Source organism: Podarcis bocagei (assembly GCF_964188305.1).
Source record: "Podarcis bocagei genome assembly, chromosome: 5".
Classification (NCBI taxonomy): domain Eukaryota; kingdom Metazoa; phylum Chordata; class Lepidosauria; order Squamata; family Lacertidae; genus Podarcis; species Podarcis bocagei.
Window position 1 is genome coordinate 99023899 of NC_138129.1, and position 25291 is coordinate 99049189.

General features: G+C 46.3%; 2 protein-coding genes and 1 long non-coding RNA gene across 6 annotated transcripts in view; 1 reads left to right on the forward strand and 2 right to left on the reverse strand.

Moving 5' to 3' along the window:
- The window catches only part of LOC308587144, a 173094-nt gene extending 150557 nt beyond the window's left edge, over positions 1 to 22537 (forward strand). Inside the window, exon 3 of the long non-coding RNA XR_014008224.1 lies at positions 22523 to 22537. This is a non-coding gene — a long non-coding RNA (uncharacterized lncRNA). The remainder of the gene's footprint in view (positions 1 to 22522) is intronic.
- The window catches only part of RABGAP1L (RAB GTPase activating protein 1 like), a 161143-nt gene that overhangs the window by 114349 nt on the left and 21503 nt on the right, over positions 1 to 25291 (reverse strand). For all 4 annotated transcript variants that reach the window (XM_081194342.1, XM_081194344.1, XM_081194345.1 and 1 more), the window contains exons 13-14: positions 24504 to 24597; positions 21135 to 21285 (exon numbers count right to left, since the gene is read on the reverse strand). In XM_081194342.1, coding sequence (XP_081050468.1) covers positions 21135 to 21285; positions 24504 to 24597 — 245 coding nt within the window. The remainder of the gene's footprint in view (positions 1 to 21134; positions 21286 to 24503; positions 24598 to 25291) is intronic.
- On the reverse strand, positions 183 to 4250 carry GPR52 (G protein-coupled receptor 52). The gene has a single exon (XM_081195675.1). The coding sequence runs from the start codon at positions 2018 to 2020 to the stop codon at positions 926 to 928; it is 1095 nt and encodes a 364-aa protein (XP_081051801.1). The 5' UTR covers positions 2021 to 4250; the 3' UTR covers positions 183 to 925.

The following is a 25291-nucleotide window of genomic DNA, read 5'->3' on the forward strand; positions in this document are numbered from 1 at the left end:
GAACCTGCTTTTTAAAATTTACATTTAAAAAGTGTTATTGAGCAGCTAAGTCACACTGCTATTTGATGTTATTGCATATGCAATAAATTACAAAGCAAAAGCATTAGCACAAAAAGACTCCATAAATTTGTGCTAATTTAGTAGGCACTAGAAAATACAAGTTAATTTCAATAATTTGACTGTTGTTTCACTCAACGGTATATTCTCTCAAAGCTTGCCCCTCACATACATTGTGCCTAAAATTACTCCAGTCCCCTCAAACAGCTTGAGAACAGTAGCTATAAGGGGGCAAGGAGGCAACTATATGGGCTTCTGACCCCGGAATAAATAATATGCCTGAGCAATGGGAACAAAAGGCTCCAAAAGAACAGAAAAGTATTAAGTCATTTATATGTGTTACACTAGAACATTAAAATATACTTTACATTATTTCCCTGCAAAGAAATATATTTAATTTTAAAATTACAGTAGTTTTAAAAATGTTTTTGTACAAGAGACAAAACTACAAGATTGAAGCTGCCTCATATTAAAACATATATTTCCTAAGGACGTAATTGATAATCCATCACTTACTGCATCAAACAAGATTTATCTTAATACAACACAGTACTACAAATTCATCCACATATATAATATGTGACAATTTCACTATTACTGTTGATGAATTATTCTTTAGTTCTGAACAGATTAGTTCACACTACTGGAAACTTTGCCCTACATTTACCAGTGATTCCCTCATATACCACAATTTCACCAAGAATCCATCTCTGACCATTCCAGCTACATGTTTTTCTTACAAATCACCATTCAATCCATAATTCATTTTGCAGTGAATATTTATTGACTGTTTATTGCAGCAATATTCCAAAGGATAGAATACTACCTAGCCCAAATATCACATTGTATTTGTCTGTTTTAGTTCTCCTCAGATGGAGCAGGAATTAGCCCGTTTTCTAGGAACTGGGTCTTGAACAATGCTGTCTTTTTTATGTATACAAGATGAACACACAGTCTCTGACAATCTCCAAAGTCCCAATCTGAAAACACTGTTTGAGAGGCTATATATAACACAGTTACAAAAACTATTGCTTATAGCGAGCCATGTTGTTAAGAAAGACAGTGCTGGGTTTTCCAGCACCCTAGAACTCTCCAGCATAAAGTAGATGATGTAGGGGAGCCAGAGCACATAAAACACACTGGTTATACGAAATAAAACCATAGCATAGCGCCGGTCAGGGCCGTGCCCACTTTCTGCAGCAGTGTCCACTTCATGACTAGGAAAACGAGCTCTCCTGTCATTTATCTCTTTGGTGTGCTGCCGGCAGATTTTGAATATGTGGAAGTATGTAAAACAGATGATGAAGGCTGCTGGAGCATATAGCAAGCACACAATAAAGCCAGTAAAATAGGCATTGGTAAGCCAAGAGGTTGCACACCATTCAAAAATGTCTCCATGATAACCTGGCTTTCCCCAGCCAAAAAAAGAAGGCAAAAAAATAAGGCAGGAATACAACCAGATCAAAATGATGCAGATTCTCAACCGGCAAGGTGTAACCAATTGGTTGTAGGTAAGTGGTTTTGTGATAGCAAGATAGCGATCCACACTAATAAAAGCAAGACAGGCCATAGAAACACTTTTCAGTACAGAGATGATATATCCAAAAACCTGGCAAGTCAATGACTCGTGGACACCTGTAGAATAGTGCAGCAATGACAAGGTAGGAATCAAGCAGCTCACCCCAACAAAAAGATCAGCATATGCCATAGTCTGAATAAAATAGCTGGTGGTATAATGATGTAACAGTGGAGCACAGTGAAAGACAAAAATTACTGTTAAGTTACCAGTTATAATTAAAAATGTTAGTAAGACAATAATTAGAGTCTCAAGGATGCAGATATCCACAACACTGTAGTGTCCAAAACCAATTGGACAGGAGTAATCCTCAGATACATTCACAAGGCTACTGCTCATATTCAGAGTCTTCCACTCAATCCAAGTGGACTGGTTCATGATCTGCATTACGTAACAATGTGTTCAAAACTCAGAACTAGGTGATTTGTGAGTCACCAGCTAATTTTGTTTACATATCCATTTCTCTGGGTAGATTTTAGAATTGCTTCTAAAGTTGTTCATATTACAATACAGAAAAGAGGCAAAAAGGCCACTGCTCAGCTTCTTCCTGTGCTCATTCCTTCCTTAGCAAAACACAAGGCACTTCTAAACAAAGCACTTTGTTTAAGCTGTACTTTTGGAGGAGAGAAACACCAAAAAGGAGAGTAAAATATAATGTCATGATAAAAATCTCTGCAAGTGCATTTTCCTGGGGGGAAACGTGAAGGAGGGAGTACTGGGTAGAAATTCTCAATGTAATGTTTTCTAAAACAAAAATTGTTAGGAGCTAAAAACTAGAAGCAAAGTAGATAAGAAGTCTAATAAGATGCTCATTCTAATATATTGTATCCTTCGGCTTTCTTCAAGGCATAATGTCATTTGTATCATCTTCATTCTGCATTACTAAGGTCAAGATTTGGGGCATCTTAATGCAAACAAATGTCATTAGTCTTTGGTAACGAGTAAAGAAATATGTTGGGGCAGCAATCACTACATGAAGAACAGGTTCGTCCCTTCGATGAACAATATCCTCTCCATTTAGTTAACAAGACCACGTATAATAAAGGAAAGAAACAAATAGACATGATGTTGGATCTTCAGTCAAGCCAGTTAGAAAGATATGTTGTCCGTTACAATATTAGATGTCAATAGGGTAATCCAAGGTTCTCACGGAATACAAACTTGTCTTGCATTTAATTTCAAGAGCAACAAAAGATAAAAAAATTCTTTAGAAATAAAGCCACAGCTGCTACAGTGAAGTTCATAGCTCTATCCATGTCATTTCTCACCTCTATAGTGATGTCCACATTCTTTCGTACATCCCAACACAATGAGATAATTAACTCTCATCTAAATTCTTCTAAGAAGCTAATGAAACGATGATTTAACAAGAAAAGCTGCCGTTGCATTCTATTACTCCATTAGTCTTCAGGCTTCATTTCCTCAGTTGCTACATACGCATTTCATTAGACAATTAAAACGATAACCATCTGCTTCAAAAATTCTTTATCTCAGAAGCAAATATTACCACATCCATTACATCTGCCACTATGACACATCCAATGGGGTAAGAAGGCTCCTTCGATGCTCACTAATAAGCTGGTATTTGACTACTGTATGGATCTTTCATTCAGTGCATGCAGCAGTCTTGCTTTTTAACCCACCCACCATCCACACCCAGATCAAATGCATTGTTAATCATTTAAAGATACAGGAGAAATTATTCAGCTCACATATTTTAATTAAAAAGAAAATCCAAGGTCATTTCAATTTTATGTTAACAGCAGACTCTCTTTTCTCTTTTTGAAGTGCTGGAATCGCATTGGCACTGCTTAATGATCCTTGCTGTGCCTTCTGAAAAAAGAATTCCTTACATGAGAAAGAAAAGATTTTTCTCTCGTCCTGCTGCAGCAGTGGGATGAATAGAAAGCATCATTTTCTAAGTTTCATGTCTCATGTCCATCACCACCATGCTGTGCTGAAGGTCCTTATGCTTTTATAGCATCCACAGAACGTTGCCCATTGCTCATCTGTAAGCTGTTCAATCTATCTCAAAATTAAAATACTGTTAAAATTAAAATCTCTTGTCAAAGCAGTGAAGCGGTGCCTTGCATATATATTTGCTTTGTCAGGAGCTGTGGTGTAGACACAGAAATCCTTTTTACTGTGATCAGTTTTGAGAATGCTATTGCTATTTCTTTCATGCTCTCTTGTGATTTTACAGCTTGCACCTAAGCCTGCCCCTCCTCCGCATCCTTAGCTGATGCAGAAAAACTCGCCATCAGAAAGGTGACTCGGTCCTTCAGCCCCAATCAAAAGAACAACCAATGGCTACTGCAGCTGAAACTGTCACTAGGTAACAGTTGCCAGGGACAATGCTGGCTTATAGCCTTCTACAGCAAGCCATGAATAAGAATGACAAACGAAGACAATTGAAAGTGACCAATCTCAATTAATATATTGAGGATTTTAGGGAAAGCATGCTTCTGCAGAGCTACATTCTTCCATCAAACAAGCAACAAAAATATCCATAGGGATAACTTACATGCTCCAACTCCAAAGATACCTTTAGTGCACTAAAAATGAGCAGTGGCTAACCCAAGTCAGCAGTAATCTAATCCCCACTGGGAAGAGAGAGCTATTAATTATTAAACACATAAATAAGGGTTGGGTGTGTTTTTTTTAAAAAAACACCAGCCCTCTATAAGTCAAATGATTGTTTATCATTTGAAATTAAAATGTGTTTTATTGCAATTAGTAAAACTTGGAAGCTCTTCCTTTAATCCCTTTATAATTCAAATTATTATCACAATCATAATACAGAGGCATATAAATAAAGGTTCACTGTAAAAATGATTCATCTACATTTGTTTACATAACCACACATAGGAAAACAACTACAACTCATGCTAAAACTCTTAATTAAGTCATGTTATACAGCAACTCAGATTAAAAATGCATTACCACTACAATTCCATATTAAAACAGTTGGGCTAATTACAAACAAAATCAAGTCTATGGAATTTTACTTTTTTTTCTAATAGCACTTCCGAATTCAAATTCAAACATTATAATTAAGGCAACAGTTCACTAACTGTATCATTAGATTCCCTGAAATCATAAAATTAGAGTAGATGTTTTTGTCAGGGGGGTGGGAGTGAGGAGGGGTGCAGGACAAATAGTAGAAAGAGATAATCACAGCTGCCACTATCCGGTGTGGAGCTGCTCCAAGGCAGCTAATAGATCAGAGAGTGATCCGCAGACAGAACAGGGCCACAATGGAAAATTTCAGATTTTCAAAATATACTTAATTAGAATGCTGTTTTTATTATTCTTTTCCACTGATGGACTGCAGATACGTACAAAAATAGAAGATACACACAATTCTTCAATTTGATATTTTTATGTAACTAAATTCAGCATGGAACTATGACCATATACAGTGGTACCTCGGTTTACGAATTTATTCCGTTCCAGAAGTCCGTTCTTAAACCAAGGTGTGCTTTCCCTAATGAGGTCTCTCACCGCAAGTGCCCTTCCACCATTCGGATTCCGTTCTTAAACCGAGGTAAAGTTCGCTAACCGGAACACTACTTCCAGTTTTGCGGAGTTCGTATACCAAATAGTTTGTAAACAGGGCTGTTCTTAAACCAAGGTACCACTGTACACTAAAAGAGACAGTCAACTTCAAACTTCTCTATTAAGCAATTATGTAAACACGAGGTATATATACTTAGATATAAACAATTACAATTTTTTGAGTTGTCTTGTTCCAGAACGCTTCTTGCATTCCAAGCATAGCTGCATCTGAGTGGAGGTTGGTCAAGTGACATTTCAAGAATAATTATTTTAAGTTTCCCCAAAATCTGGAAGCCTCTTCCCTGTCCGTGCCCCCACCCATATCCTTCCATTGGAACTCAGAAAAACTCCTGGAGATATCTCTGCCAGTCTCCCGTTTTCTGCCACTTAGTTCTCTGGACCACTCAGTCAATCCCAATCCAAAAGAACTGCTATCGCCAAAAAGTCAGAATAAGTCAATGCTCAGAAAGAGAGAGAGAGCAGGGTTTTTTATGTTCTCTCTCGCTCTCTCTGTCTCTCCCCACCAGCTCCAAGTCAGCACAAGCTAATGACTGGGTTCTGCAGGGCTTGGGCTAAAGTAGAACTAAAGCTGCCAGCACTCCACAACACCTTCAGCTTTGGGGCTTTCTATTGGCTACTACCAGGGACGCGGGTAGCGCTGTGGGTTAAACCACAGAGCCTAGGGCTTGCCGATCAGAAGGTTGGCAGTTCAAATACCTGTGACGGGGTGAGCTCCCGTTGCTCGGTCCCTGCTCCTGCCAACCTAGAAGTTCAAAAGCACATCAAAGTGCAAATAGATAAATAGGTACCGCTCCAGCGGGAAGGTAAACGGCGTTTCCGTGCACTGCTCTGGTTCACCAGAAGCGGCTTAGTCATGCTGTCCACATGACCCGGAAGCTGTCTGTGGACAAACACTGGCTCCCTCAGCCAGTAAAGCGAGATGAGCGCCGCAACCCCAGAGTCATCCGCGACTGGACTTAACAGTCAGGGGTCCCTTTACCTTTATCTTATTGGCTACTACCAGCAGTGGGTCTCCATGTGCTAGGGCAAAGCTAGGGCCTCCACTCCTTTCTGCTGGTTGGGTGGGGGGCGCTGGCACATGCTCCCCAGGGGCACGGAGGGTGCCCTCCCAGGAGCGGGATAGCTGCACACGCACCCACTGATCCCGCTTCCTTCCTCTCCCCTTCCCGCTTGGCACACCACCCAGCTGTGACTCCCGTGCCTACCAGCAGCTGTCAGGGGAAAGGGGAAGCTGCTGCACGTGCTCCCGGCTGGAGGAGGCAGGCAGGGGAGAGGACAGGAAGGAGGCAGGCGAGCGGGAAGGGGAGAGGAAGGAACTGGCAAAACGGCACAGCAGTTCCCCCCGCCCCTTCCCCCGACGGCTCGTGGTAGGCATGGGAGTCCGAGTTGCGGGCGGGCGGAGCACCGAATGTCACCCCCGCTTAGGGATGACCCCCGGAGCTGTGCACGCACCCCCCACCTTCCTCTGCCAGTGGGTGAATCCTGCACATCATACTAAGACACACCCCAGCCCTTCAGCCAGGGGATGGGAGAGACTGGGTGGTATTCTTTCTGCCATTCTGATTTGGTGGTTTTACTTTGTATTTTTAAATAGTTTTTACCAATAAAATTTGTAACTTTATTTTGCACCAGTTCAACTGCCAAAGGCACTCGTTAAGTATGAAGCCAGTTTTCATACTAAGCTTCTCTTGAGCTAGCATACTGTAATAATATTAGCATGTTTAGAGCCCACAGGCTGCAAACACCACCTGGCAGCATGTGTTTGATGTCTTGTAATATCATTGGTAGAAAGAGGTGTCACAGGCTCTCCAGTTTTAACTGCCTTGTTTGCTATGATACAAGTCAGTACAGCTCTGTGAAAGGTCTCTGTATGCCAGTGATGTCCAAACTTTTTTTAGAGGGTCTGATTTGATGAAGTGAAGGGCCGTGAGGGCCATCCAAAGATTCAACCAAAGTTGTTGACCTTTCTTAGTATTGAAGTTTTTTAAGGATTTTACCCCAGAAAATATAAACTGCCACAGGGGCCAGATTAAACCGACCAGCGGGCTGGATTAGGCCCCTGAAACGGACTTTGGACATGCCTGCTATATGCTAAATGGAACACAGAACACCTCAGAACTGGAATTAAAAGTTATTTAGCTACATCTGTTTAATTAAACTTCATACCTGGGATCCAAAAAGCTATATATGAATCTATGCACTAGGATTCTTCAAGTCCCACACAAACACACACTGAAACTCCTTGCACCCTCCAAAAGCCTCAACTGAAATGACTCTCTTCTTTAGAACCAAATCTAACATAGCATAATAGTGAGTAGTAGTCAGAATTTTAAATTGCTGAAACCCACATAGCACAAAAGTGCTTTAGGACTACACAATCCCAGCCAATACTTGCCATGGGCTTTCATATGACACCTTGTTGGCACGAATAAGTGGAGCATTTCCAAAGCCCTTTATAGGGAAGCAGGGCTGTCTCAAGCATATGCGGCACCGGGGTGCAAAGATCCACCCGGCGCCCGCCCCCCAGGTTGCCCAGTCCCAGGCGCGCAGGAGGGTAGAGCCAGCCGGCCGGCCACCTCAGCATCTTGCTGGCTCAGTCGCCCCCGAACTCGCGGTGCAGAGCTGCCTGCAGTAGAAGAGCCTGCCACGGCACTCCAACCGACGGGCGGGCTCTTCACTGGACTCAACTCTCGGGCCCCGGACTCTCGGCCTGGCGCCCCTGAGAGCCCAGCACCCGGGTGCCCCGCACCCCTAGCACCTATGGGTAAGACGGCCCTGTAGGGAAGCACTGGCTAGACACAGACATGTGGTTGAAAAACAGTTTCTTTGAAGTTTATTGTATGTTTCTGTTGCCGCATTTTTGATGTGATACACAGCAAGTTTTAAGGCTCAGTAATAAATTAGTAGAAATAAATATTGGAAACTGTCAGAAGCTGACATACTGCAATTAATCTGGTAACAATAATATCAAAGTACTTGGAGGACTGAGCAAGAGACCAAAGGGCACAGAAGAGAGCTGCCACTCCCCTGAAGTTGGTAGCAAAGCTGGGAATATTAAAAGAATAAATCCGAAGTAAAGGTGTTATCCAAGCTGCTGGTAACTAGCATGAAACTGGGGCCACACTGGATTTAAAGCCCCAGACGGTGTATGTCTGTTTCAACTACTCAGGAGGAAAGTGGCTAAGTTACAGCTAGAAGTGTGTGAATTTGTATTGTGTGCTTTCATGGATTTAGAATCAAGAATAATGTATGAAGTTAATTTTGCTGAGTCCATACACAGAGATACATTATTAGTCACAATGAATCTGATATTGCTTTTTTCATTTTATTATGTGTCAGAGCTGCTTGAAGATCCTAGCTCACAGAGGATCACGCTAGCCAGCGATCATTAAGTAAAAGTCTTTATTGAATTACAGTTTCCATTCTCACGCTGCTGCGCGCAAACTCTACGTCTAGTAGCTAGATCGGCGAAGCTCCATCTGAGTCTCCGCCCCGTGTGCACCAACTTAATATCCTAGCCTTGCTCCACCTTTTCCGCCTGACTGTCCTCCTCTGGGTCCCTCTACCCCCCGGGGCTTCTTCCTTCCGGGATTCTTCTGACGCTGACCCGGACCCTCCTGCCTCCTTGCGCCGGGCTTTAGGACCTGGTTCCCTTTCGGGGCTGCTTACTGCGCCGCCTTCCTCTGCATTTGAACTTGGCGCGCGCGCCCAACCTTCCACTTTCCTCTTAACCGTTTCTTCGCTCCCCGATGGAGGCGTGGCCACTCCTGACTCATGCCCTCCCTCCTGTGGTGAGCTGCCAGCGTTTCCCCCCTGGCTCCCTTCCTCTTCCCTGCTTCCTGGCGGTGACGCTGGTCCCGATTTCCAGCTGCTCCCCCCTGAGTCCCCTCTGGCTCTATCTTCCTGGGGTGCCCCCCTAGACTCCCCCCTTGCCCTGGCCACTGGTGCTCCTTTCTGTGAATCCTCTGATTCACTGGAAAGACTGGGAGATCTCGGGTCGTCGTCATCACTCATCTTTTCTTCTGCCTCCTCCCCTTCGCTCTCTGTCTCCTCCCTTGCCCGTGCCTCTGCTCCTAAACCCCTGACATCCATCCCCCCCTCGAAGCCCCCCAGTCCCCCCTCCCCTCCTTCCGGTGCTGGAGCTGGGGGCTGCTGTTGCAAAGGGACGAACGTCGGATATCGGTCGCTTCCCGTGGCGGGCCTCCATCTGAACTCTTCCGGGTCTTCCTCCCTGCTCTCGTCGACGCCGGTCACCTCCGCTTCCATCTCTGTGCCGCCGTGCTCGAAACCAGGGTCGTCCCCGAAAATGTCCATGTCCGTCTCTCCCTCACTTCCTCCTGGCGGCGTTGCTCGTCCTGAGCAGTCCAGCCACTTTCTGCGGAACTGCTCCTCTGGCCTATCGTCCCACCAATACGAAGGTTCTGAGACAGATCCCGAGGGTGACCCCTCCGGGGAACGGACGTCTCGTGTTGGTTCCTCGTCCGAGTCGAACCCCCGGAACGTGCTGGCCGAAAGCGTGGGCGTGAAAAGCCAGTCGTCGAAAAAGTCTGCTGGCATAGGTCTATGTGGGAAGAGGGCATGAAACTCGTCTTTGAGCAGAGGTTCGTCTAAGGCGTAGCCCGGCACCCAGCTGTTCGCACTGGCCGGGGTGCCCTCCTTGGCGAGAAAGTATTCTACCCCCTCTTCCCCCCATCTGGAGTCCAAAATCTCCGTGACTTCGTTGATGCGCTCCTTCTGTGCCGCTCCCGCGTGCCCTGTTCTGTCTCTGGCCGGACTCGGCGCCGTTCCGGGTTCCTGGAACCTGTGCGGTGCCTTGTAGGGAGTGAGCACCGATCTGTGGAATACCGGATGCATTCTGGAACCCTCCGGAAGTGCCAGTCTGAAAGCTACCGGGTTGACCTGCTCTTCGACTTGGTAGGGCCCCAGTTGTTTATGCCCTAGTTTCTTCTTGGCCAACGACCTGGCCGGCACTGCGTGGGCCGCTAACCAAACCCAGTCTCCCACGTGGAGCTCTTCTCCAACCCTTCTGTGCTTGTCTGCTTGTACCTTGTATGCGTGCTTGGCCAGCTCCAGGTGGCGCCTCAGCTGATCGTGGACTTCCTGCAGCTCCGACGCGAACGCATCTGCTGTCTGCGGCTCCCCCTCCCCCATTCTTTCCAGTCCCGGGAAGGTTCTGGGGTGCCTCCCGTTGTTGGCGAAGAACGGCGTGACCCCCGTGGATACGTGCTTCGTGTTGTTGTAGGCGAACTCTGCAAGCGGCAGGTAATCCACCCACGTCGCAGGCTGTTGATTTGCATAACATCTCAGGTACTGCTGCATGATGGCATTGACCCGCTCCGCTTGCCCGTTGGTCTGCGGGTGTCTCGCCGACGCCAGGTTGATCTTGACGTTCAGGAAGCCCATCAGCTTCTGCCAGAAGTTCGAGATGAACTGCCGCCCGCGGTCGGACAGAATAGACCGTGGCAGACCGTGAACCTTGAACACGTGGTCTATGAACAGTTTGGCGGTTTGCTCCGCCGTGGCCACCTTAGCACACGGAATGAAATGCGCCATCTTGGAAAACAGGTCCACCACCACCAGCACTGCCGTCTTGCCCCTTGAGCTGGGCAGATCCGTGACAAAGTCCAGGGCCACCCTTTCCCAAGGTTCGACCGGAGTTTGCAGCGGTTCCAACAGTCCGGCCGGCGGTTTGTGCACTGGTTTGGCCCTCTGGCAGGTGTCACACCTCGCCACATAGTCTGCGACCTCCCCTCTCATTCCAGGCCACCAGAAATCCCTGGCTACTAATTCCACCGTCTTCTCCTTGCCAAAGTGCCCGGCCGTGGGCGCGTCGTGCAGCTGCTGCAGCACCTTGGCTCGAAGTTCGTCTCCCGGCACGTAGATGGCCCCTTTACGGATGAGCAATCCATCTCTTAGCTGGAAACCGTCGGCCGCTGCCTTGCCCCTTTGCACCTCTGCCATCTTTGCTTGTGCGAAGGAGTCCCCCTGCAACGCTCGCCGCACCGCCTCTAGGTCCACGGTCGCCGCGGCGCACGCCCACACTGTCGGTGCGAAGATGTGCATGGCGGCCGCTGGTGTTGCGTCCTCCAGATACTGTGGCTTACGGGAGAGAGCGTCTGCCATGATGTTGGTGTCCCCCGGGACATACTCTATTCGGAAGTCGAAGTTCGCAAAGAACTCAGCCCAACGTATCTGCCTCTGGTTCAGGAACTGTGCCGTGCGCCAGTGCTCTAGATTCTTGTGGTCCGTGCAAACCTGCACCGTGTGCTTGGCGCCGATCAGAAAGTGCCTCCACGCCTTGAACGCTGCATGAATGGCCAGCAACTCCCTGTCCCATATGGTGTAGTTCTGCTCGGACTTGCTGAGCTTCCTGGAGTAAAACGCTCCCGGTCGCCACACCCCCTGCGGGTCTTTCTGCAGCAGGACCGCCCCCACGGCTCTGTCCGAAGCGTCTGTCTCCACCCTCATCGGCTTGCTGGGGTTGACATGAAGCAGCTGCTCTTCCGACGCGAAGAGACGCTTGAGTGCCTGAAAGGACTGCTCCGCCTGCTCTGTCCAAATGAACTTCTTTTTCTTGGAGCTAAGCGTGTCAGTGATGGCCGCCGTCTGCATCGCGAAGCCCTTGATAAACTTGCGATAGAAGTTCGCAAAGCCGACAAACCGTTGGACCTCCTTCCGGTTGCGCGGGCTCTTCCAATCCAACACCGCTCGAACCTTGGCGCTGTCCATGGCGAGCCCCTTGTCAGACAGCTTGTAGCCCAGAAAATCCACCTCCGTCACGTCAAATTGGCACTTCTCCAGCTTGGCGTAGAGCCTATGTTGCTTTAGCCTGCTCAGCACTTCCTTGACGTGCTTGTCATGCTCCTGCTGCGACTCCGAAAAGATCAGGATGTCATCTAAGAAACAGACGCACGTCTTGTAGAGAAGTCCCGCCAACACGTGATGCATAAATGCTTGAAAAACGTGGGAGCCATTTTGCAATCCAAAAGGCATAACTCTATATTCGTAGGTCCCCAGGGGCGTGAACATGGCTGTCTTCCACTCATCACCCTCCCGCATGCGAATGAGGTTGTACGCCCCCCGCAGGTCCAACTTGGTGAACACTCTGCCCTTCCGTACCTTCGCGAGGAGGTCGTCAATTCGGGGCATGGGGAAGTCCGATGGCCTAGTCACACTGTTCAAAATCCTGTAATCCACTACGAGTCTCTTTTGGGGCGTGTCCCGCTTCTTAACAAAGAATACGGGACTGCCCCCCACTGCCTTGGACTCCCGGATGAAGCCGCGCTGCAAATTATGATCAATGAACTCCTTGAGTTCTTGCAGTTCGTCCTCTGACATGGAATACAGTTTCCCTTTAGGCAGCGCCGCCCCCGGCAGCAGGTCAATTTTGCAGTCATATGGTCTGTGAGGGGGTAGCCTGTCTGCCTCCTTCTCGCAGAAAACTTCCAAAAATTCAGCGTACTTGTGGGGAATCGCTTGCAGCGTGCCTAGCAGCAGCTGTGACTCCTCTTCCTCTCCTTCCTGCCTGGGCACGATGCAGTGTTCAGCACAAAAGGAAGAGCCGAAGGTCAGCTGCCTCTGGTACCAAGCCATCGTTGGGCTGTGCTTGTCCAGCCAACTCATGCCCAATACAACGGGCGTGTCAGATAGTTGAGTGACGTTGAAGCTGATGATTTCTCTGTGATTCCCAAGTCGCATCACCATTGGTGGCGTCTGCTTCACCACTTGCCCCCCGAGCAGCTCCCTGCCATCCACCGTGACAACCTGCAGGGGCAGTGTGGCTGGCAGCAACTGCACAGCGTGCCTGTCGACAAAGTCCTGCCCTATAAAGTCCGCATTGCTGCCTGAGTCGATGGTGATTGGCACGTCTATGGTGATTCCATTGGGCAGCTGGAGAGATGCTGTGAGCCGCACTACTGGTTTGGGCGGGAGGGGGTTCACGGGCTGCAAAATTTCTGGGGACTGCGTCACTAACACGTCTGGCTGGGCCCCAGTGCCTCTTCCTCCAGCCAGACTGCGTCGTTTCCCTGCTGTGGTCCTCCTTGCTGCGTTGCTGCAGTCACCATTGCTGAAGCTGCAGTGAGCTTGTGGGGCCTCTGGGGACACTCTTTTGCCATATGCCCTGGTTCCTCACAGACGTAACACTTCCTGTTCCCTCTAGGAGGCTTCGCTTTCACTGCTGCCGGTGCTAGGGCTCTGGTTGCTGACTGAGCCCTTGCACCTCCAACCTCCATAGGTTCGGCTCCTCCTCCTGGCGGAGGCGTGGATTGCGCCCGCGCTGCTTCTCTGGGAAGGAAGGAGGGGCCCCCGGCTGGTTCGCGCCCTCCACGCCCTTCGTCCCTGCTCCACGGACGTCCTTCCAGCCTCACCCCCACTGCCAGTGCCCTCTGAACGACCTCCTGGGTGGTTCGGGGTCTCTCCCCCCTCGCGATCTCATCTTTAATCGAGTTGTGCAGCCCCTCCCAAAAGAGGTCTCTTACAGGAGCCGAATCTCTGTCCCATTCCAGGGCACTGACCAAGGCGAAAAAGCGGGCATGATACTGCCTGACGCTGGCCCTCCCTTGTCTCAGCCCATGCACCTCCTTCCGTGCAAGATCCACGTCAATACTTGATAAAAAGCACCCATCCATCGCTTTAATAAAGGCATCCGCATTCTGGAGCGCCGGATCCTTATCTCTCCATAAATTGCGTAGCCATGCTTTCGCATCCCCATGCAGATGGGACATGATGAACCCCACTCTCTCTTGTTCATCTCTAAAGTCTTTATGCAGCAGTTGCAGTGCGCACAGTACGTCGGCTCTAAAGTTGGGATACTGTTGCAGGTTCCCATCGAAGTGAGAGACTAGCCCGCCTGTCCGTCTCGCCAACCCAATTCCCTCCTGCCGGGGTGTCTGCTTTGTCAGCACGTCTAACCTGACCTGGAGATCCCTGCAGGCGGCAGCTGCCTCCTCCTCTCTCTTCCTGGATGCGAGAACCTCGGCGTTCAGTTGTGCCACTGCTTTTCTGAGGTCCTCTATCTGCTGCTCAGCCGTCATGTCGTCTGCCGTTCGTGAGCTCGCTGGTAGGCACCTGTTTCTCTCCCCTCCTCGAGGCTGTAGATGCCCACAATGAGGAGACGGAGCTTACTGTCAGAGCTGCTTGAAGATCCTAGCTCACAGAGGATCACGCTAGCCAGCGATCATTAAGTAAAAGTCTTTATTGAATTACAGTTTCCATTCTCACGCTGCTGCGCGCAAACTCTACGTCTAGTAGCTAGATCGGCGAAGCTCCATCTGAGTCTCCGCCCCGTGTGCACCAACTTAATATCCTAGCCTTGCTCCACCTTTTCCGCCTGACTGTCCTCCTCTGGGTCCCTCTACCCCCCGGGGCTTCTTCCTTCCGGGATTCTTCTGACGCTGACCCGGACCCTCCTGCCTCCTTGCGCCGGGCTTTAGGACCTGGTTCCCTTTCGGGGCTGCTTACTGCGCCGCCTTCCTCTGCATTTGAACTTGGCGCGCGCGCCCAACCTTCCACTTTCCTCTTAACCGTTTCTTCGCTCCCCGATGGAGGCGTGGCCACTCCTGACTCATGCCCTCCCTCCTGTGGTGAGCTGCCAGCGTTTCCCCCCTGGCTCCCTTCCTCTTCCCTGCTTCCTGGCGGTGACGCTGGTCCCGATTTCCAGCTGCTCCCCCCTGAGTCCCCTCTGGCTCTATCTTCCTGGGGTGCCCCCCTAGACTCCCCCCTTGCCCTGGCCACTGGTGCTCCTTTCTGTGAATCCTCTGATTCACTGGAAAGACTGGGAGATCTCGGGTCGTCGTCATCACTCATCTTTTCTTCTGCCTCCTCCCCTTCGCTCTCTGTCTCCTCCCTTGCCCGTGCCTCTGCTCCTAAACCCCTGACATTATGTATAGGCTGCCTTTCAGGGTTACCTCTTCCAAGGCAGGTCACAACGTATTGGAACACAAAATGTTGCAAAACAAACACCACAATGTAAAACATATCTAAGAGTACTTGCAGAGTATTTTTCTACCCCAGAAATGATAGAAAACAGGTAACAAAAATATATTATATCATACTTTATTGACCTGTTGGAAATCTGTGTTTGGAACAACATTGCCAATAATTATGGGAATATCAACAATCCAGATAACTTGTGGAAATTGGTCTATATGACTAAATAAGTTGAGTCAGACAGGGGGAAGGCAAAAGAGAACAGTCAAGGCTTAAACATGGCTTGCATGCCACACAGACTTTAAGAGACAGAGAGAACCATAACAGATGTCCTCCATCACATGCAATTCAATTAGGTTGCAATGCAATGCACTGCTTCTCTTAATTATACAAGTACAATGAAGAAGATCTAGCAATATTAAAAATTAATAGCTATGGGACTCCTATGCTACAAAGAAAACACAGGTAACATCAGCTTTACATGACCCACTCCACTCCACGCCACTAAGGCCACCTGAGCCTCAAGCGACAGCAAAGAATCCTGAAGTACCCACAAGCTATGTACTTGCTCCTTTAGAGGGAGTGTAATTCCGTGTGCGGCTCTGGCTTGCCAGAGCAGCGATGTCATGCTGGCCACATGACCCAGAAGTGTCTCCGGACAGCGCTGGCCCCCGGCCTCTTGAGTGAGATGGGCGCACAACCCTAGAGTCTGTCAAGACTGGCCCGTACGGGCAGGGGTACCTTTACCTTTACCTTTAATTCCATCAAGAGCAGGCAACCTGCCATCCATCTAATAAGCCAGCAGAATCTCTAATCTGTCCTAATAGCCCAGTGCCAGGAACACACATTCTAGATCCCCCTCACAACTGGACAGAGAGCCTGAAAGGGAGATGGAATCTATAGACACAGCAACCTCCGCTCCTGGACCCTCAAGTCTGCCCTGATTGCGCACCAAGTATCCAGGTGGGCACAGCTGGGGGAGACCCACTCCACCCTGATTACTCACCCAGGTCTCAGTGGTACAGACCACAATCAGCCTTCTCATCCATAATCAGATCATGGATGGGGGGGAATCTTACTCAGAGCCAACCTGAGATTCAGCAACGACAACTGCAGACGCGAGGGCTGGCTAACAGGACAACTGCCTATGCCATATGCCCCTTTCCTGGCCTATAGATTATATGAATAGATTCATTTCATAATGTCCAAATGCTGGCTTGGAAAGAAACAGGAAAATACACAGTTGGATAGACATTGGCTTCAGTGAGATTCACCCAGGAACATGCAGAATGCTAGATTGAAGGCTTAATATTTTAAGAAACATACACAACCCCCAACCACGAGGTATTTCTATAAAAATGAAGAATGTCAAAAAGAAATGCGGTCACATTCATAAAGCTGTATTTTATTGTTATGGCAACTGATTTGCTAGAGAAAAAATAGGTAATAAAGTTGTTATGGCAACTGGGATCTTAAAAGCAGTCAAAAGTAGAAAAATCAAATCAATCTCAGCCAACTTCTATGACTCAACTTTCAAAAGACCTACACATATTGTTTTAAAAAATCTCCTATAGAGAGCAGAATTAATGCACGTCTTCAGTGTTACAGAATAATAGGTGTTGAACAAAGCAAACATGTATCAAAACACTGAATAAGAAAACATTTTTTTTGTTTGTTTAAGTATCTTCAGATTCTAACGCAGAGTTTTTATTATATACTAGGATTCATTCTAGTATATAGGATTCATTCTAGTATATTCATATACTACACTCTGATTAGCTAAAATGTGACTCAGTCTGCATCAGATCTCCAATTCAAAATCCTTCAGCTTCTCATGAGATTTCAAAAGTGTGGACATTACTTGTGATAACAACATTGCTGTTTTCAAAAAGTAGGGAAAGCTAGAAGCATCCGATAACAAAGAAAAATACAGGAAGTTATTCAAAAATCAGTTTTCCTAGGACAGCAATGAAAATAGGGAAAAGGTTTGACTGGCAAGAATCAACAACAGCAGAGAGAGAGAGCGGGAGGGAGGGAGGGAGGAATCAAGAAATCTCACCCTTCAACCAAAAAGTTCAGGGCAACATAAAGCCTAATTTCATTCCTACAACGCTATGTGCTTTGCCAGACTGATAGTTGAAGATTGGCCAATGGTCTTTCAGAAAGCGTCTTGGGTGTGATGGGACTGAATCCATGTCTCTCCAGTCCAACCCCACTGTCTGCTGCTAAGGGCAGAACTGCATCATACAAAAGGGCTGGTCCAAAAACAGGAAGCATGAAGCATGAATAATGGGACGGCAGGGCCCTGATTGACTCCAGCTACAAAAGCTGAGGCTGCTGAAGAGCTCAGAGACCATCTTACCTACAGCAGCAGATATGCATTATGTTTATGATTGTATTTTAATTTTATTCTCTTGCTGATTATGTTGTTTTAAATGTGCATTTTATATTTCACTTCCTTTAGCAATGTTCTCTTTTGAAATGTTTAACATAAAATTGTAGTTGTTGTCAACTTTGCTGCATTAAATGTGCATTCTGCAGTTGACCACCTTTGTAATGTTTTATACTGAAATCTTTCAGATAATATTTTACTTTCCAGTTATGTTGCTTTGAATGTATACTTTATATTTGAATTTCTTCTGTAATGTATTCTTCTGGATTTTTTTCTTTTTCTTTTTTGATGTTTTAATGTAGGTTAGGTTGTAAACCTATATTAGTTGTTTTCTTAAAAATATAAAACGGTATAGAAATGAAATGATAATAATAATAATGGCGTGCAACAAAACACCGATGACACAGAATGATACTCTGCACTGCCCAACTCCCCATTGCCAGGTTCTCATTGGAGGGGATGAGGAAATACAGTGCTGGCAAAAGGAAACCGACAACAAAAATCCTGCAACCACTGTTCATTAACTGGCCTTCTTGTCCTCAAACATTTGGGATCCCACATGACCAATTGTATCCTCATCAACTGCACTTCAGACAGTGATGGTACTAACTTTAGTCTCTCTCCAGCTGACCTGAGCAAGCAAGCAGCATTGTGTGGGCAGTATATTTTTTTAGCAAAGTTTGATTTCTGCTTTGCCAATATTACAGCTTCAGTTTGGAACACCTTTCAGCTACCTCAAATCCACTTAGAATTTTATGTCTCCTTTTCATCTAAAGCAGGTAAAGCAGTAGAGGTTCTGAACTAGTGCTTGAACACGGTAATGAGAGCTGGAAGGCCAACAAAGAGACTTAAGGCAGACAAGGACGGTTTATGAGTTGTTTGTCCATCTACCGAATTGGCCCGAATATAAGTGAAAGTGCGGCAACCTTACCGTGTGGCTCCAACTCCCCCCCCCCGCCTCCCCCGAAGTAGCCCAGGAGCACGGGGCAACGATGCACAGCCTGCCCACCGCTCCCAAGCCTCCCCCCCCCCCGGTGCCAGCTTGGGGAGGTAGTACCAGGAGGCGGGCCACACCCATAAATAAGCCTTGAATTTTAAAGGTGCAGCTCATTTGTGGGTCTGTCTTATATTCAGGCCAACACGGTGATTAGGCAAAATACAGCCTATTTTGGCCAGGGTTCTTACACTCCCCTTAGGTCCATAGTTAGAGGTAATCTTAGATCCAGCTCTGTTCACTTGAGGCACACAACAGCCTTAGTGGCACAGAGCACGTTTTATCATGTTTTGCTTATATATAAACTACAATACTAAAGGATTAGAGAGAGCTTTGTGACAGTTATCCATGTGCTGGGGAGCTGTGAGTTGTACTACTGCAAGGTGTTCTATATGGAACACCAGCTACCCCAAAATAGGTAAGCAAGATTATTGGCGGGAACTGGCAGGTATCATTACATTACACAGTGCTTGTCATATACACTGGCTTCCAGTCCCAACTACACAGCTAACTTCACCTAGCACTAAACAAAAAAATGGAAAAGGAAGCTATGCAAGAATGGAGTGGGTAGAGGGAGTGTGTACACCCTGCAATTTGTTTCCAATCCCCCACCTAAACTAAGCTTTTGTGTAACCTGTACCTGCCAACTATTATTTCCTAACTATCTTTGCCCTCAATCCACTGGGAATTTTATCCTTCTTTTACTTGTGCTTAATCCATGTTACTTCAGTCTTAGGTATAGCTAGCAACATACTTTCTACAGTGCCAGGAACATTATTGGTGCTAAATGAATGACACACTTAGTTATATCTTTCTCTGCTGAATTTATTAGATTAATAACCTTGTTCACCTAAATTCTGGATAGGTAATAACTTTCAAAACAGAATTTCAACTCTATATTATAAAATCAATTATAAAAAAGTTTTAAAATATACTAAAACCAATTTAGCGGGACGCGGGTGGCGCTGCGGGTAAAAGCCTCAGCGCCTAGGGCTTGCCGATCGAAAGGTCGGCGGTTCGAATCCCCGCGGCGGGGTGCGCTCCCGCTGCTCGGTCCCAGCGCCTGCCAACCTAGCAGTTCGAAAGCACCCCTGGGTGCAAGTAGATAAATAGGTACCGCTTACCAGCGGGAAGGTAAACGGCGTTCCGTGTGCTGCGCTGGCTCGCCAGATGCAGCTTTGTCACGCTGGCCACGTGACCCGGAAGTGTCTCCGGACAGCGCTGGCCCATGGCCTATAGAGTGAGATGGGCGCACAAACCCCAGAGTCTGTCAAGACTGGCCCGTTCGGGCAGGGGTACCTTTACCTTTACCTTTAAAACCAATTTATCAATAAATGGATATTCAGATTAAAAAAATGTATTAAGAGAGAGGACAGTCAAAAGCTCACTGGATTGTGTAAGTGTGTGTTAAAGCTTTCCAACTGCATATATGCAAAAAACAATCACTGTGAAAGTGGAATATTCTAAACAGTATTAGATTTAATATTAAATAATAATAATAATAATTTTTATTTATACCCTGCCCTCTCCAGCCAAGGCCGGGCTCAGGGCGGCTAACAAGCAATAATAAAAACAAGTTGAATGAATACAACTTAAAAACAAGATTAAAATACAACATTAAAATATTGAAACATTAAAATTAAAATGCAGCCTCATCGCAGGAGGAGAAAGGAAAAGGAAAGAGGGGGAAGGAATCAAATTAAAAAGGTATCCCCATATAGAAAACAAGGGCAAAAGAATTATTTGGCTTATATACAATATAGATATACTTCTTGCAAACATCCTTTTCTTTTATACTAGTCAGTGAGAGTATGATCACATGAGCCACTTTTTAAAATTAGAGTCCACTGCTGATAAACTAATCCCAGAACTTCTGTCAACATAAGTCTACTGTACCACTGGGATCAAAATCTATTTCTCCTGATAGTACTAATGAAATATTCCATTTTTAATGGTATCAAGTAAACTGAAAAATTACAGAACGTGAAAGAGAAGAAAAGCTCTACCTATCTATCACATCTCGATTCCTCCCTCTTTCAATAAAAACTTTAAAGGCTGAAAGCTGGTAGATACCAAAAGAATTAAAATCCTGGGGTACATATACACGTACATGGAGTGTGTTATCACGGTCACAGCACAGTGGTTCTCATAAGCATTTAGGTCAACTTTTTCCATTCATAAGAGCACAGCAGCAATACACTAAGCAGCATATAACTAGACCTCAAGGCTGCAGGTCTGAGCCTGATACAGTAAGACACCCAGGCTAAACTTTTTAAAATTATAAAAGCAGCCAAGTGACAGCCTTGCTATCATGGAGAATAAGGGTCTCAGAGAAGGAGGAACAAGTTTGTTTAAAAAAAAACCTACGTCACAGTTTTTAGCATCTGCACAGAACATTAGATGCCATGCAGTATCAATAACCAAGGCCACATGTTTCATTCCTAATTGAATCAAATCTGTGGGTACCCACAGCAAGCAGTAAAGTATTCTAGTGAAAATTTCTTTACACTTATTTTTTTACGATATAGCTCTATTGTTGCACATGCAGAGAGATCTGATTTAATATATAAATTCATCATATCAATGAACATTTTCGAAAGACTCACCTTTGTGATGAGAATTCTGTATTTTTCCAACATCGCCTGGTTATCATGGCATCCTGCTAGTAACTGCCAGACCTCAGCTCTTAATGCCTCTGGAACACCACGCTTCACCAGCGAAGACAGTCCTTTTGGTCTCACACTAAGGTTACTATGCCTAACAAAAAGGTAGGAAAGTTGTTGCTTATTTGAACAGTGCAAGCCTAAATTATACACACACATTCTACAGAAAGTCACTTTGAAATATTCTAACATAAAATAGGAAAAATAGATTTGCCATAACAAATTCTCAACTATCCTAGGGATGAGAAGACACTAGGAATGGCAAACTCCTGCACTTACCTTATTTTTCCGTCTATAGGATACCCCCATGTATAAGGACTCCCTCATTTTTGGGGACTCAGTTTCAATAAAATATGGGGAGATGGCCCAAAGTTGTTGTGCCTCTCCCCCCAGGCAGCTGTGGGAACGAGACACTCCCTAGACTGTTTCCCGCACATAGTGGCATCGGGGGAATTTGAGCTCCCGCCTGCAATCTGGTGGGTGGGAGCGCAACCTCCCCCAATGTCGCCATGTAGGGGAAAGGATCCAGGCAGCGCCCGCCGCAAACAGCGGCACTGGGGGAAGTTGTGCCAACGAGCATCTCCCCCCCTCCCCCCCACGCAGCTGCGGGCAGGAAACGCCCCCAGATCACTTCCCGCTTGCTGCAGCATCAGGGGAAGCCACGCTCCTGCCAACCAAATGGCTGGTGGCGCCCTGCTTCTCCCCCGGCCCATGCCACTATCCGTGTATTGGACGACCCCAGTTTTTTGACGTGATTTTTGAGTCTAAAAACCTTGTCCAATACATGGAAAAATATGGTATATGTCAAAAGGGAGAGCTTAATATTCTGACATCAGAATATATGTCCAATTCCCAACTCTTGCAGCGTCCGGGACTTTTTAGTTTAGAGGAAAGGCCAGTAAGAGGCAACAAGATAGAAGTTCATAAAATCATAAAATAAAAAGTTTTTTCTTCCTCTCCCATAACACTAGGACTCATGAACATGCAATGAATCTGAATGTTGGAAGATTCAGAACTGATTTAACGAGTACTTCTTCACACAGTACATTGTTAAACTATGGAATTTGCTCCCACAAAAACCAGTGATGGCTGCCAACTTAAAAGGTAAAGGTAAAGGTACCCCTGCCCGTACGGGCCAGTCTTGACAGACTCTAGGGTTGTGCGCTCATCTCACTCTAGAGGCTGAGAGCCAGCACTGTCCACAGACACTTCCGGGTCACGTGGCCAGCGTGACGAAGCTGCAACTGGCGAGCCAGCACCAGCGCAGCACACGGAAACGCCGTTTACCTTCCCGCTATAAAGCGGTACCTATTTATCTATTTGCACTTAAGGGTGCTTTCGAACTGCTAGGTGGGCAGGAGCTGGGACCGAACAACGGGAGCTCACCCCGCCGTGGGGATTCGAACCGCCGACCATGAGATCGGCAAGTCCTAGGTGCTAAGGTTTTACCCACGGCGCCACCCGCGTCCCAACTTAGATGCTTTTAAAAAACACCTGGACAAATTCATGGAGGATAAGGGCAATCAACGGCTACTAAGCACAATGGCTATGTTCTGCCTTCATGGCAGGAGGCAGTAACGCTTCTGTATACCAGCTGAGTTAACACCTTACATTAAAAACCTGACAGTACCAAATTTTCGAAGGTTATTCACCAAAGCTGGACTGAACGTCTTTCCTTCTGCAGTGTTGGACGGCAGGTTGAGAGGAGTTTCCTACCAGGACAGACTTTCCTCATGTGCTCAAGACATCGATTCTATAAAACATATTTTGCTGCACTGTGTGAAATACGAGCAAGCCAGGGCTGAACTGATATTACCCTTGCTGGTACCTTTTCCAGGAAAATCAGAGGCTCACTATGTCAGGTTCCTATTGGAAGACTGGACAAATGCTAGAACATTAGCAGTGGCAAAGTTTTTAGTGGTGGTTGCAAGAACCAATGATCCCTATCTTTAAGTCTGAACAAAATGCTTGTTTAACCTGGAGGTAGGCTGTCCGAATTGTGCATTGCTTTGTAACGATTTGTTGGGTCTCTGAACCATAATGAAGACTGACTGACTGATTGATTGATTGATTGATTGATTGATTGATTGATTGACTGAATACCAGTTGTTGGAAGCCACGGGGTGGGTGGTTGCTCTTGTGCTTGCCGGTTTCCCACAGGTCTCTGGTTGGCCATTGTGAAAATCAGAGGTTGAGCTAGATGGGTCCTTGGCCTGGTTCAGAAGTCTCTTCTTTTCTGTTTTCTGTTCTTAAAAAACTATACTGAGGAAGGGTGCTAGATCATATTACAACTGCATGTCAATGACGTAAAATCATGAGATTAAATTAATTTGAATAACCAACTTGTAAGTCTCTCAGTAGCCTATTATTAACAAATAAATGCCTATGCACCAAGTCCCCCTTTTAATGGAAAAGAGAGGAGGTGTTGTTGTTTAGTTGTTTAGTCGTGTCCGACTCTTTGTGACCCCATGGACCAGAGCACGCCAGGCACTCCTGTCTTCCACTGCCTCCCGCAGTTTAGTCAGACTCATGCTGGTAGCTTCGAGAACACTATCCAACCATCTCATCCTCTGTTGTCCCCTTCTCCTTGTGCCCTCCATCTTTCCCAACATCGGGGTCTTTTCCAGGGAGTCTTCTCTTCTCAGGAGGTGGCCAAAGTCTTGGAGCCTCAGCTTCACGATCTGTCCTTCCAGTGAGCACTCAGGGCTGAGTTCCTTAAGAATGGATACGTTTGATCTTCTTGCAGTCCATGGGACTCTCAAGAGTCTCCTCCAGCACCATAATTCAAAAGCATCAATTCTTCGGCAATCAGCCTTCTTTATGGTCCAGCTCTCACTTCCATACATCACTACTGGGAAAACCATGGCTTTCACTATACGTACCTTTGTTGGCAAGGTGATGTCTCTGCTTTTTAAGATGCTGTCTAGGTTTGCCATTGCCTTTCTCCCAAGGAGCAGGCGTCTTTTGATTTCGTGGCCGCTGTCACCATCTACAGTGATCATGGAGCCCAAGAAAGTAAAATCTCTACTGACAGGGTAATTCAGGCATCTAATCACAGCAAGCCGAAAGGAAAATTGACAGAACTATGCATCACCCACAAGCTTGTGTGGCCTGTCCCAAAGCATGAAAAATCAAGCACCATCTTCTCTCCCCATCCCCAAGTACTGTTTTTTTTTCTTGCTTTCAGTTTTACGCCAAACAAATGAAGTAAGATAAACTCCTATGTAAATTATGCTCAAGTCTTTTAAAAAGTTATTTTTCTAATATGTCACTGTTCAGTTCTCTTGCAAATTATTTCTATTTAATTCTTACCATCTTCCAAGCAGTTCTCCCCATGAATACAAGATCTTCTCTGGGCAATCCTTTGATACATCACCAGTACCACTGGAGAGTTCATTATCACTCTCTACATCGGAAAAACCCAAGAGATGAACATATTTATCAGTAACATGGTCACAAGAGATTCTAATTCCATTGCACACTTCTTATAACTCTGTAAAGAAAACTACTACAAGGCAGAACACAAATTAGTTTATAAGACTAATGTAGTTGTAGTTTGGTTCACAGGATCCCTGGCAGAAAGTGTGTGCCAGGGTGGTGGCAGTGCAACTGTCTCTTCTGAAGACATCTCTAAGAACTCCCAGCAGCTCTATTCCATCTATTTATTCCACTCCAACTGCACCCATCCTAGCCCTGTAAGATTATTTTTTCTTCCTTGGAGATGGGGAAGTGGATGGCAAAGGACAGGAGTGCAAGAAAGCAGATTCAAGGCAAGCACCATATTACACTGCCTGCCTCAGTTCTCTTTGTATTCAAGCAAATGAAAGGTCCCACCAATCCAAGTTCTCATCAGACCTGCTCTGTCATATATAAACCTTGATCTCTGCTATCAGCAGGATCTACTCTGGAGCAGTTTGCAGCCCACTACCTACAGAGATAGGTAGTGGTTGTAGTGGAAGATGGATGCAATTCATCACAGCAATTCATCACCAGGAGAATTAAAAGACAGAGATAACGAACAGCATTTATGGATAACCAGTTACCCCCAGAAATTATGCATCTCTCCTATTTGAGGTACATCCCTGGCAAGCATAATTAGG

Bases quoted from the DNA above. Each gene is read 5' to 3' on its own strand.
- GPR52 (XM_081195675.1), bottom strand. From the start codon at position 2,020: ATGCAGATCATGAACCAGTCCACTTGGATTGAGTGGAAGACTCTGAAT.